The sequence below is a fragment of the Oryx dammah genome, unplaced genomic scaffold (assembly GCF_014754425.2).
Source record: "Oryx dammah isolate SB20612 unplaced genomic scaffold, SCBI_Odam_1.1 HiC_scaffold_16, whole genome shotgun sequence".
NCBI classification, from domain to species: Eukaryota; Metazoa; Chordata; class Mammalia; order Artiodactyla; family Bovidae; genus Oryx; species Oryx dammah.
In genome coordinates, this window is record NW_024070200.1 from 44,535,249 (window position 1) to 44,549,169 (window position 13,921).

A 13,921-nucleotide genomic window follows, 5' to 3' on the forward strand; every position below is an offset into this window, starting at 1 on the left:
GCAGCCATGAAATTAAAAGACGCTTACTCCTTGGAAGAAAAGTTTTGACCAACCTAGGTAGTATATTCAAAAGCAGAGACATTACTTTGCCGACTAAGGTCTGTCTAGTCAAGGCTATGGTTTTTCCTGTGGTCATGTATGGATGTGAGAGTTGGACTGTGAAGAAAGCTGAGCGCTGAAGAATTGATGCTTTTGAACTGTGGTGTTGGAGAAGACTCTTGAGAGTCCCTTGGACTGCAAGGAGATCCAACCAGTCCATTCTGAAGGAGATCAACCCTGGGATTTCTTTGGAAGGAATGATACTGAAGCTGAAACTCCAGTACTTTGGCCACCTCATGAGAAGAGTTGACTCATTGGAAAATACTTTGATGCTGGGAGGGATTGGGGGCAGGAGGAGAAAGGGACGACCGAGGATGAGATGGCTGGATGGCATCACGGACTTGATGGACATGAGTTTGAGTGAACTCTGGGAGTTGGTGATGGACAGGGAGGCCTGGTGTGCTGCGATTCATGGGGTCGCAAAGAGTTGGACACGACTGAGCGACTGAACTGAACTGAACTGAAAATGTGAAAATGAAAACTGCACTATGCAATTAACAAAGACTAAAGAATTTCACCATGACCTAGAATGCTTAACTGAATGTTTTTAGAGTATAGAATAACGGAGTCATGTATTGTGTATAACCATGAAATGGATTAATTCACCAGTTAAGTATATTTACTGTCACTGTTGATCGTAGCCCTTCATCCAATCCTCATTTTGAAACACTCAAGAATGCTTCAGTGTTTTTCCTCTCCATTTTAAAATGGAAAGATTTCTCTGGCCTTTTCTTGAACTGATCAGTTGATTTTCCATCAGCTTCATGTAAAACAATAAGTGAAGAAAATCTATACGTTTGTTCCCAGTTGTGGTCTTGCAAGTTCAAGGCAAATTGCCACGGTGAACATCTGGGATTCATCATATCTGCTCTGTTACCTCATTGATGGGCACATGTCTTTCCCACATGTGCACAGTGAAAGGCCTACGGAGTTACAAGGAAAGCAAAATCATTGCCATGCTCTCAACTTTCTGCTGCAAGCAGGTATGTGAAAATATTAAACTGGGAGGAGGAATGCTTCTGGGTCAAGTTTATCTAAATACTTGGCATATTGTACAAATGCTATTTCATGGGCCAGAGCTCCACCCTTTCATGCACAAGCAACCCACAGTTCCTCCCCAGAACAGAGTCTGGGTGAAAGCTTTTTATTTTTTTTCAGGGAAAAAAAAAAAGAGTAAAGTTGGAAATTGAGAGGCCATGGTTAAACTAACACTTTAGGTTTATTCAAGACTGATGTGTTTGAACTCAGCTCTCCAAAGACAGCCAAGAACTGCAGTCTGAAGCTTATATCATGCCACAGGATTCATGTCATGGAATTCAAGAAAAATGGTAGCCATAGATCTATGTCTCTTTGACACTCCCTGACTTTATATAATACTGTTCTCTAACGACCATGGGCAGTGAGAGCAATTATAACTATGCTCCGGAAATGGCAATTTGCACTTAGAACTGTTCAAGTCTTTGATGCACTAACTTCACATCTGGGGACCCGTTCTAAGGAACTATTCCTAAATACAGAAATACGTTCTAATATGGAAAAAGATGTTTCATGTAGCATTATTTAAGTGGTGAAAAATTGGGGGGAAAATCCTTTAAATGAGTAGTAATAGAAAACGATCAAATATAATTTGACATGTCTACATAATTGGTTATTAAGTTGTCATGAGAATATGTGTGTGAAGACTAGACAGTGTAGAAATGCTCACATAGTTAAGAGAATAAAGAAGAAAATAAAGTAGTATGCATAGTCACGATCCTGCTGTGTTTAAATTTTGCATAGAAAAAGGCTGTGAAAGAAAAACATGCCAAAATATTAAGAGCAGTTGCTTCAGTGGTGATTCCCAAGGTAAAATTTCCTTCTTTTTTTAAAGATTTTTTTTATGTAAACCAATATTAAAGTCTTTACTGAATTAGTTATAATATTGTTTCTGTTTTATGTTTTGGTCTTTTGGTCACAAGGCATGTAGGATCTCAACTCCCCAACTAGGGATCAAACCCACACCCCCTGCACTGGGAGGTGAAATCTTAACCACTGGACTACCAGAGAAGTTCCCTGCCTTTTTACTTTTTGATAGCTTCAAATTGTAGGTATTACTGTGTCACGGAAAATCTATACTTGTGAAAACTTTTATTTTGAATTTAAAATAATCTCATTATTCTTTTATCTTAGAATTTCTGTTTAAGTTGTCTTCTTCTCTCCATCTTTCCTCCCTTACTTAAAAATCAACACCCTGCATCCTAATCTCAAACTGGTTCATTTTCTATTTCAGACAAAGGAAAGTGGACTCACCGTGGTCTCTGGTGGAAGCTTCTCAGCTGGCTGGGGCTAGAGCGTGAGCTATTTTAAGTGGATGGAGGTGATGAGATGACCCTACTCCAGGTGCCCTGGCCACAGCTCATTCTAGCCATGCTATGGCTTCCCTAAATGTTTAATTATTGATGCTGATAGAGAATATAAGGTCAAATATTTTATAGAACAATGGTAACCACTAGTGGGTGAAAATTGAGTATATAACTTCCAAAAATAAAGAAGGAAAAGCAGAGAAAAGCTTTGAAACAAATAAATACTAGTGATAAAAGGAGCTATTTTTTTAAAAAAAGTTATTTATTTGGCTGTGCCGGGTCTTAGCTGTGGCATGTGGGATATAGTTCTCTGACCAGAGATTGAACCTGGGCTCTCTGCATTGGGAGTGCAGAGTCCTAGCCACTGGGCCACTAGAGAAGTCCCAAGGGAGCTATTTGAAGGGAGGCAGGGACAGATAACATGCATGATGGGATAATATTTGGAGACACTAATCAGTAAGCTTCCTTTCCTGCCAATCCCCTGCCCAAGGCTCTTCTGCTCCAGCCCGCACAGACAGTTGTGTCATTCATGACCGGGCCAGGCGTGAGAACTGCCTAACTGACAAGCTGGCCTGACCGCAAGACAAGAGAGATGTGAATGCACAGCAGCATTGTCCTCTGTGGCCCAGGGAGGGGAAAGGGAAAGAGGGAGCAAGTACTGTAAGGAAAGGAACACAGGAGAACACCCAAACCTCTGGCAAAACATGGCCATCTGTCCAGAGTGCCATGACAGCATCCCTCTTTGTCATGGACCTTGAAGATCATCAAGAGCCCCCAAATCCTTCAAATTAGGGTGATGCTTGTTTGTGCCTCAAGACTTTCCCATTGGTTTCATTCCATGCAGACAACTCTGTCAAATAGCCCCAGACATCTGTATTCTCTTCCCCTAAGCAGACTGAGGAGCTATGGGCCTCTGGGCTCTGGAGGGTGCAAGGTGATGTGAAAGGCAACCCTTCTGTATTCCCTTCCCCTGAGCAGACTGAGGAGCTATGGGCCTCTGGGCCCTGGAGGGTGGAAGGTGATGTAAAAGGCAAACCTTGAGCTGGCCAACGTGGCTGCAGTTGGTGGGACTCTGAAATCTCCCTCTGAGCCAGGAACTTCAGGAGAACACGTGTTTCCGCTACCCACGAACTTAAACACTATACCCTAGAAATCGAGAATACACATTATTTCTAACCTCTGTGGTACATTCATAAAATGTAACATAATAGACTATGTTGAAAGAAAAGAACTTAAAGACAATAGTACCACAAGTCTCAAATTTCATACACCGTGAATAAGAAAAATCAAACCACCTAGAAAAGGTTTTTAAAAATTGTCCTGAATAAAATTTGGATCAAAGGGTAATTTCCTCTTTGTAACTGCAATTACAAATTTATTTAGAACACAAGCAGAAGAGCTATATTATATAATGAAAACAAAGCGTGAAACCAAAGCCATATAGAGGAGGAAAATTCATAGCTTTACATTTGCTGACTATAAAACCAGAAAGTATAACAAATAAATAAAGCACCTTCAACTGAAGGAATGAAGGAATCCCCAGATAAACATGAGTGGGCATTCGCGTGTTGTTTGTAGGCAATTGTTTTTGGCTGCCTAGCTTCTGAAGCTTCTCCTATCCGGGCAATCCACCATGATGTTGGTCTTAGACATGGAGAGCTGGGGCAGAACCTCTAGACTTAGTTGATCAGATGCTGCTCCCTGGAACTGGAACTTTGAACCTGGAACGAGTGCCTAAAAGAAATAGAAGCAGCTTAGTGGTCATTCTGGTAGCCACAACCTGAACGTGTGGTACAACCAGCACATCCCAACAAGCTGGGGATCTGACCACTCAGATTCCTAGTTTCTGCTCATCCCCCCACCTGGTTCCCTACAACCTCTGAAGATCTGGGCTGCACGTTATCCTTCTCCGGTACATTCTTCTTCTGGTCTAGGGTCATTCTCTACTGTGAATAACTTCAATCCCCTGAACAAAACAGAAGGAAGGAATGTATAATCAAGACATAAATTAATGAGAGAAAAAAATCCCATAGCAATGATGAATAAACTCAAGTTTATATTGGTTGTTTTAAACAACCAATAAAACTGGCAAATTTCTGAGACTTATCACAGAAAAAATTAAGAAAAGTCACAAATGCTTGTACGAAGGAAAAATGGATATGAATGATTCTGAAGTTATGAAATGATGAGACTATGATGACAGTTCTACACTTGATAAAATTAAGAGATAAATTACCGAAATTAACTGAACTGGAATGTGCTATCATCCAAGGGAAAAAGGTTAAAAAGTTTTATTAATAAAAAATTCAAACCCCTTCCCCCCTTCCCAAGGGCGAAGACTTAAGGAGACTTAAGGAGAAATTAAGGAGACTGACTTAAGGAGAAATTCCTTCAAACCTGTTCTATTTAAATTACTTCTGGACACAGAGCAAGAAGGCAGGTGAGCTTCTTCCAGGTGGCCCTGGCCCCTAGTTGCTCTTGCCTTAGTAGCAGTTCCCCTGGAGCAGAGCCTCCTGTTGAGTGGAGGTCAGCCTGTTGCATGAACAGGTCATCTTGCTATACTCTTTGGACCTAGCTGTTACAACCCTCACACCTTCCAGTTACCTATCTGTGGCTGGTGTCAGCTGTATGTAGGTCATTCGAGCACTTGCACAAGTCATGCTAATTAACCCTCTGGATGGCTGCCTTTATCTCCTTCACTAGGTTCCTTCATTACCTCCCCTATCCGAGGAAGAATGCTCCCATTCCCACCCTCCAGAGGGAAAGTGAGGGAACTTAGGCACAGGGAGATGTAGATACTAGCCGATCCTCACTAGGATGACCTCAGGAATAAGGGAGTTGGGAGCTAATGTCAAAGGAGAGGCTGTGTGACTTTTATCCTGGAGAAATGCAGATATCAGGAGTGGACGCCAAGAAACAGGTGTAAACCGGGGCTCTGAGAGTCCCTTGGACTGCAAGGAGATCAAACCAGTCCATCCTAAAGGAAATCAGTCCTGAATATTCACTGGAAGGACTGATGCTGAAACTGAAACTCCAATACTGCCTGGCCACCTGATGCGAAGAACTGACTCCTTGGAAAAGCCCCTGATGCTGGGAAAGATTGAAGGCAGGAGGAGAAGGGGATGACAGAGGATGAGATGGTTGGATGGCATCACCAACTTCATGGACATGAGTTTGAGCAAGTTCCGGGAGTTGGTGAGGGACAGGGAAGCCTGGTGGGCTGGGGTAGCAGAGTCGGACATGACTGAGCAACTGAACTGAACTGAACTGAACTTGGTCATCCCAGATAGGATCTGTTGAAGGTGCAAAAGAGGAGCTTCTTCCTTTTAGGTGGAGACTGGAGGAGGAATATGCTTGTTTCTTTTAGTGTTAGGTGCTGCTAAAAGTGGTTTCTAGGTCCTGGGGGCCCTAGGGACCTTTGGGGGTTTCCCTGGTGGCTCAGATGGTAAAGAATCTGCCTGCAATGTGGGAGACCTGGGTTCTATCCCTGGATTGGGAGGGCATGACAACCCATTCCAGTATTCTTGCCTGGAGAATTCCCATGGACGGTGGAGCCTGGCGGGCTACAGTCCATGGAGCCACAAAGGGTCAGACATGACTGCGTAACTAATTCAGGGACCTTTGGAGGCCAGCTTCTAGCTCAGATGCTGGCTTGTTGGGTGCAGCTCTGACTCGAAGGTCAATGGGATGCTTCAGATCCCTGGCTAGGCCTCCATGCACATGGGTGCTTTGGCCTCCATGCAAAAGGGTGCCTTGTAGCTGACATGGTAAGACTTACCGAGGGAGCTGGTCTCCTCCTGGGATGAGTTCCCCTGGATACAGAGAACTTCCTTTAAGGCTCCTTGGAGACAGTTGCTCTTAATATAGTTGACAGTGGGCTAAGTGCTGTATAGAGGCAGCACCATATTTAATAAATTACCCAGTAACTTTGGGGCTCCTAGAGTGCCAGATTGCACCCAGTGGGGTTGAGAAGAAACAGATGCACCGCCCACACACCAATTCCTCCTATTACAGATTCTGTGTTCTGTTACCTTTCTCTCCCCTTAAGTGAATTACTGTTTCTGGGGTTTTAAGGCAAGAATGCTGCAGTGGTTTGCCATTCCCTTTTCCAGTGGACCACTCGGACGGCAAGGAGATCAAACCAGTCAAACCTAAAGGAAATCAATCCTGAATATTCATTGGAAGGATGGATATTTTGGCTGCCTGATAGGAAGAGCCGACTCATTAGGAAAGACCCTGATACTGGGAACGATTGAAGGCAGGAGGAGAAGGGGACGACAAAGGACGAGTTGGTTGGATGGCATCACTGACTTAATGGACATGAGTTTGAGCAGGCTCCGGGAGATGAAGGACAGGGAAGCCTGGTGTGCTGCAGGCGGACACAACTGAGCGACTGAACAACACGCCGTATTAGGGGGCTCCTGCATTGCAGACAGATTCTTTACCATCTGAGCCACCAGGGAAGCCTGTATTATGAGGGCGTCCGTTTTAAAAGACAGAAGCCTACCAAAAATGCCCCTGAGGGCGGCGATATTTCCCAGAAGCATAGAGAGGTGATTCCTCTGTCCCATCCAGGGCAGTCCTATAGCCAGATGCATCCGGTCCCACGACCTGCAGACAGCCCTGTATGGCTCTGCTCTCGGGACCCGGGGACATCGCCACGCCGCCCAGCTTCACAGGCCCATTTTCTCCGCAGCTCCAGTCCTCCCGGGTCTCCACGCAACAATGAAGCGTGGGCGGCCCCAGCGGCCTCATTTGCATATCTCCGCGGCTTGGCCAATGGGCTGCGCAGGGGCTTTGGAACGCAGTGTTGCCATCGGCGTGCGCGCGTGTGTGCGCGTGTGACAGCGGCTGTGGCCGTGGCCGTGGCCGTGGGAGGCCGGCCCGGCTGAGCCCAGCCGCGCGGGGACCGGCCCCGGCGCCCGCTCCCCCAGCGCATCGCGGCCGCGTGGCCCGGCCGAGTCCGGGGACCAGCAGCCCCGGCCGCCGCGCCGTCGCGATGTCGGTGGCGGGGCTGAAAAAGCAGTTCCACAAAGCCAGCCAGGTAGGGACGCACGGAGGAGGGAGGGAGGAGGGCTAGAGGAGCAGCGGTCCCCTCGAGGCTCCGGGGCTTCTGAGGCTCCGGCGCCCTTAGGGGCCTCTTTGAGGGTTCGATTTCTTCCCGCCTAAGAGGGCGCGGGGGTGGAGTGAGGGGCCGCCGGCTCTCCTCCGCTTCTTCGCGCCTCCTTCTTGCTAGCCCCCAGACCCCCTGCTCCATCCCCAGCCACTGAAATTCCGAGAGGTTCTCGGGAGGGGAGACCGGAGGTGGCGGGCCGCAGGGGCTCGGGCGAGCAGAGACTGGGCGTCCCGAGGCCTGGAGGCTCTGCTCCGTGCCTCTATTCCCGGACCGGCGCGGGGAGGAGGACTACAGAGAGTGCAGGGCCGGCAGGACCTCCCTCGAGTCCCCCACCTTTTGGTTGGGAGACCCCCCTCCCCCGGGGCACGTCCTGCCACCCCTGGGCAGTCGCGCGGGCGTCAGCGGATCCGGGGATGCTGTGTACTTGGCGCTCCCGGCCTGGAGATGGACCCCGCCTGACTGCCCGCAGCTCCTGGCTGGGCTGTCTACAGCCTTCCTTCCTCCCGCATAGTCTTCCCGGTGTCGGCCCGGGCCTGGGCAACCAGGCTCCCGTTCTCTAAGAGCTGCTAGTTTTGTGGGAAGACACTGAGACAGACACGGAAACATATAGTGTTGGACACACCTCCACGCACAGTGGATGGCAGATAATAAGATAGGGGCATCAGGGAGAACTTCCCGGAGGAAGAGTCGCATCATTTGAAAATTAAATATGAGAAGGAATTGTGGTGGAGGGGGGGTGTGGGTGGAAAGGATAGGCGTTCTGAACGGAGGAAACAGGAAGACAGGCAAGCTGGCATGTGATTGGTGTGTGTGTGTGTGTGTGTGTGTATGTATGTTTGTTGACAAGCAAATTCGTATTCTAAGATTTCAGTCTCCCAGCCATGGCAGAACTCACATTGTAAAATCAACCCTATGTCGGCACTGCTGGGTCTGATGGACAGATTTCATTCAGAATTCACATTTCTGATGAGGTCTTATCTTGCCTCTTTCACACATTGGTCCCTGAAAAGCAGCTGGAATTAGAAGATTCTTTTCTGTCTGTCTCATGTTGAAAAGTGCTGCCTGTTCTCTCACTCACATCCCTTCTGCACACACACTGGGTGGTGTGCAGTTTCCAGCTGGGGATGCTGGGAGGTTGGTGGTACTATTAGGGTAATGAGGAATCCTGGATGAGGGGCCAATTAGGTGATCAGGGAGATGGTGGGGTCACTGCAGGCGGGCTTTGGACACTTTGAAAAATCCATGAGATACTCAGATGACTCTGGCCTGGGGGCCAGTGGGTGAGATCCAGATTGGAGCTATGGACTTGTGGGGATTTCCAGCCTCAGTGGAGGTTTTAAAATATAAGTGCAAATGGAAGTCAAAAAATGCACAGTGAGTTATACTCATAGACTGTAGGGAGCACCCACATTTAGGGACAATGTTTAGGCTGGGACTTGATAAGCAGTGACCACTCAATAAATATTTATTGGATAAGTGAAAGCATGGGGGTGGAGAAGCACAAGAAGGGAAGAACTAGTAGAATGGAGGAGAGCAGAGTATCATGGGAACCTAAGAAGTGGGTGCATTTAAAGGTGGGAGCAGGGACTTCCCTGGTGGTATAAGGGTTATGACTCTGCACTTCCAGAATAGGGGGTGTGGGTTTGATCCCTGGTAGGGGAACTAAGATCCCACATGCGATGCAGCCAGAAAGTAAAAATAAAATAAAATAAAAGGTGGGAGCAGTTAGCAAGTCTGTCTTGAGCTCAGTACTGAAGGGTGGGCAGCCCAGAGGCCTACTGCCTCTGTGTTCAGTGCAGTGTCAGCTTAATCACTAGCTAGCTAGGCTTGCTACAGGAGCTTTCTTAGCTCAGTCGCTCAGTTGTGTCTGCCTCTTTGTGACCCCATGGACTGCAGCTTGCTAGGCTTCCCTGTCCTTCACCACATCCCAGAGTTTGCTCAAATTCACATCCATTGAGTTTGTGATGCCATCCAACCATCTCATCCTCTGCAGGGTACTAACCTCTTTTGAAAGATTCTTTCACTGAGAATAGACTTCATGGGAGCAAACCTTAGAGATGAACAGGACACAGCCCTAAGAGGATTGAAATTGGTTTCTGACCACTAACCGGAGTGAGTGGTTGAAATTCCAGGAAGTTATTGACATTGGTAAATAATATGCTAAAGATGATATTGTTCAGTTTAACTACTCATCATCAGTCCATTAAAAAAGGAAATGAGCAGAGGGTCTAATTTATTCTTTTTGCATGAACCGAAATCTTTTTGTGACTTTATCTGAAAAGAAAGACATCACAGATTCTCTCTGGGCTTTGCAAATCACATTTTGTGGTCAAAGTGCCTAATAGATACGTTTTTATCTGTTCTGAAAGTCTTTCTAAGAAATCTTGCAGTGGGACAGATTTGGTGGAGAAATTAGACCAGGCTTAATATAATAAGAGGGAGCATGATCATAAAAAGTGCCAGATGTTCTTCCCAGGCAACATTTTAACAGCAGGTTTTAATTCACATAGAACTTTCCCAGGGCTGGGGAAAGGGAGGCTGGGATGATGTCAATGGTTTAATAATTCCCAGGGATCCAGGCCTGGCTGTGCCACTGACCAGATCTGTGACCTGGGAAACATGATCTAACCCATCTGTATAGTGAATTAGAGGTCTTAGAAGCTGTATGTGTGCATGCTCAGTCATGTCTGACTCTTTGCAACCCCTTGGACTGTAGCCCCCCGGGCTCCTCTGTCCATGGGATTTCCCAGGCAAGAATACTGGAGTGGGTTGCCATTTCCTCCTCCAGGGGATCTTCCTGACCCAGGGATCCAACCTGAGTCTCCTGCATTGGCAGGCAGATTCTTTACCGCTGAGCCACCAGGGAAGCCCTTAGAAGCTATGTTCCTGTTCTAACATTTCTTGTGATGATCATACAACTCTGTAAATATGCTAAAAAACCCACTGAATTCCAGACTTTAAGTTGTGAATTGATTAGCATATAAATTATATCTCAAGAAAGTATATAACTAACCATATCTCTATCTTTATATCTAATATATCTCAGTTCTGAAATTTTTAAGTAATTTGCTTAAAGTATTTCAGAGAAAGATAAAAGATTATAAAGTAGACCTTTTATAAATAAGGGAACCAAGACCTTGACAAATTGAGATGATTTTTCTCAATGATAGAAAAGGTGAAATAATTTATAACTTCCTGGTTAAGTGCTCTGGCTTTCTTGATACCTTACCTATCTCTGCAGAAAAAAAAAAAATCCCCCTTACTTTACAGAGAATGAGGAACTCTAAATCTCAGGGATTATGCATCACTTTGGCAGCATGGAGACTAAAAGGAAAGAGGAAGAAATCAACTAAAATGAGAAGAGTACAAGTTGAGCTAATAACAAAATTTAATTAATCCTTTCCTTCAACATTTGGGATTATAACCTAAGGGTCCCAAGATCATAATTAAATACTTTTTTCTCTTGAGAAGGTTTTTTTAGTAGAGAGGTTTACTCTTCTATTGGTAGGGATGCAGTTTTGAGTTATTAGGGATAAATACAAATAGCTTGGGCTTCCCCGGTGGCTCAGATGGTAAAAAGTCTGCCTGCAATGCAGGAGACCTGGGTTTGATTCCTGGGTGGGGAAGATTCCCTGAAGAAGGGAACGGCAACCCACTCTAGTATTCTTGCCTGGAGAATTACATGGACAGAGGAGCCTTATGGGCTACAGTCCATGGGGTAGCAAAGAGTCAGACTGAGTGACTAACACACATACATAAATAGCTTAGAAAGGTCATGTGGTTTCTTGTTAAGTGGTGTGCCTGACCAATAAAAATGTAACTCATAATAATTATATGTCGCCACTCATTGATTTGTATTAATTATGTTCATGTCATAGTAATTTTCTTGACAGCATTTTATTTTGGCTGTAGGATGCTTAGGCCACATCTGTGCTTACTGTGACACGGACACTGTTCTAATAGCTGTATTTGTTCCCTTTCTGCACTTCTAGGAGCCTGGTTCCCCATACCATGAAAGCCTAATTTTATTCTTTCCTCTTGTTCTTCTTGCCCCAAACCAACTAGTCAGGACACAAGAGGGGTGATGACCCTTCATGTTAAATTTCCTTGTTTTTACTAGCAGTATTCTATCACGTGACCCAGAAACAGTAGGGTGTAGGGAGCTCCTAACAAAGCTATTTTTTTTTTTCGGTAATTTCCCCCTCTTTCCCTTTTGATGCCTGAATCAGAAACATGATGAGTGGTCCTAAGGGGCCAAGACATTCTCTCTGTAATGACTAAGTGCACAGGCTGGCCGTTTATGGGTAAACACTATAGAGAAGGATATTCTTTGTAAATTATGAGAATCTCTAGGGAGGCGGTGAATGTCTCTTGTTTCACTTTCTCATTAGGGAGAAAGATAAAAATGCACTTTGCAAAGTCCATAATGATTCTTTGTTTTTTATGTAGGTGCATCAGAAAATGTGTTAAGCTGAAACTTGCTTGCTCCTTTCCACACAGACTGCTTGATAAATTAATCCTTGGGTCTGTGTGTTAACCATATATTTTTAACTTGGGATGCTAGACTAGATGTTGAAACTAAATTGGTTTTAATTTTTTAATCTCTGAAGAACATAGTATAATTCAAGCATTTCTTACCACTGATGCCTTTTCTCTAAAGTAAATGTAATTTAGGCTATCTCTTAGAATTTGATTAAAAATGCATTTAAAAGCAGATTTTTTTTTTGTGTGTGTATGGATATACTATTTGTTTCAGATTAATTTTTCAACTTTATTAAAAAAATGACTATAAATTATATTTCCCCAAATTAAGTGGGGGATGTGTGTGTATCTTATGTATCTGGAAATTGCTATTGGTTGATGATGGACATGGAGGCCTGGCATGCTGCGATTCATGGGGTCACAAAGAGTCGGACACGACTGAGCGACTGAACTGAACTGAACTGAACTGAACTGATTGTTGGCATACTTTACCCAGAAAATGAAACTGCCAATAAACAGAACCGATACACGACTTTATTTGACTAAATAATAGGTGAATGTATTCTGGAGATTCTACACCAGCCAAGTGAGGATAGCTAGATTTTGGTCTCCTGTGTTACAGGCAGATTCTTTACCAACTGAACTATAAGGGAAGCCCTTACTTTTTGCTAGAAACCTGGGAAAGTGTTAAATTGGGGGAAAGAATCTGGAGGAATCCAGTTGGTATTGGGAAGACATTGCTGCAGTTCTATTTGAGTTCTTCTGTGAGATGCCTTTATCATGAGCTCTTCCCTTGCAATTCCCAGGCTCATCCCCACTTGTTTTCACCACAGCACCAGCAGCAGTGACCTTCCTGAGCCCAGTGTCCTTCCTTCTGCCTTTGTCTTGCTTTGGGTGGTAGTGTCTTTCCCACCGGCATTTGGCTAAGTCCTTCTTAAGCACTGACATCACCAGGTGCTTTGCCAGATCAAATCATCCATCAGAGGTAGAAGCTGCTGCTGTTTCAGGCCAGATAGCGTGGGTACCCTCTACCAATGCACCTGATATCTGAGTCGTACGTCCTCATCTGAATCTGTGTTCCTCCTTACTCTTGGGCAGAGACTGCCTTGTCTGGGTGTTGTGACCTCCAGGTTGCTGAGTCTGAGGGTCACTTCCCCAGCTGACACTCTGCAGCTTTTGACCCAGTGTACCATGCTCTGCTTACAACCCCTTCTATACTGGTGTGGTTTTCCTCTGGCCTCAGTGGCTGTTCCTTCAGATCTCGTCTAATGGTGCCTTCTTGTCCCCTTGAATTCTGAATCCTGGAGTGCCCCAGGGCTCTGGCTTGGAATAGCTCCTCTTTTTCTCAACCTTGAACTCTGCCAAGGTGTTTTATCCAGCCTCACAGATTTATAAACGATCTGTACATTGATTACTCTCTAAATTATGTTTCTGGCCTAGACACTCCTCCTGTTCACAGACCCATAACAAACTTCGAAGTCTAACTGCCTACAGCACCTCACTTCTTGGATATATAAAAGGCTGTCAGACTTAAGATGTTCAAACCTGAAGTCTTGATTTTCTCCACCCCAACCTGTTTTTCTATTGGTGGTTCCTATTTAAGTCAGTTGTACCAACATGTGTTCAACTGCTCAAGCAAAATAAGACAAAAGCAAGATTCATCTTTGATTGCTTTCTTCCTCTCATCCCTAATTCATCAGAAAGTGCTAATAACTCTTGGTTTTATTTTCAAAATACATCCCTCTTCCATTTATCTCTTTCTGGCTCTGCTTCTACTATCCTTCTCCTGACTGTCACCTCTTGCCCACATGGTTGCTGGAGCCTCCTCACCAATTTCTAGAACTTTGGAACCTAGCAGCTTCCTACCAGCTACAATCCATTG

The 13,921-nt window shown here is 45.2% G+C and overlaps 1 protein-coding gene and 1 pseudogene across 5 annotated transcripts in view; one reads left to right on the forward strand and one right to left on the reverse strand.

Annotated features, from left to right (window-relative positions):
* The first annotated feature begins 7,255 nt into the window (after nucleotides 1–7,255).
* SH3GL3 (SH3 domain containing GRB2 like 3, endophilin A3) overlaps nucleotides 7,256–13,921 on the forward strand; it is a 106,576-nt gene continuing 99,910 nt past the window's right edge. For 2 of the 5 annotated variants that reach the window (XM_040257457.1, XM_040257460.1), the window contains exon 1: nucleotides 7,297–7,485. In XM_040257457.1, the coding sequence (XP_040113391.1) occupies nucleotides 7,441–7,485 (45 nt within the window). In that variant the 5' untranslated portion in view covers nucleotides 7,297–7,440. Of the gene's footprint in view, nucleotides 7,486–13,921 lie in introns of all 5 variants that reach the window. The other 3 variants (XM_040257458.1, XM_040257459.1, XM_040257462.1) reach the window with 3 other exon arrangements.
* LOC120875664 overlaps nucleotides 7,607–13,921 on the reverse strand; it is a 30,393-nt pseudogene continuing 24,078 nt past the window's right edge.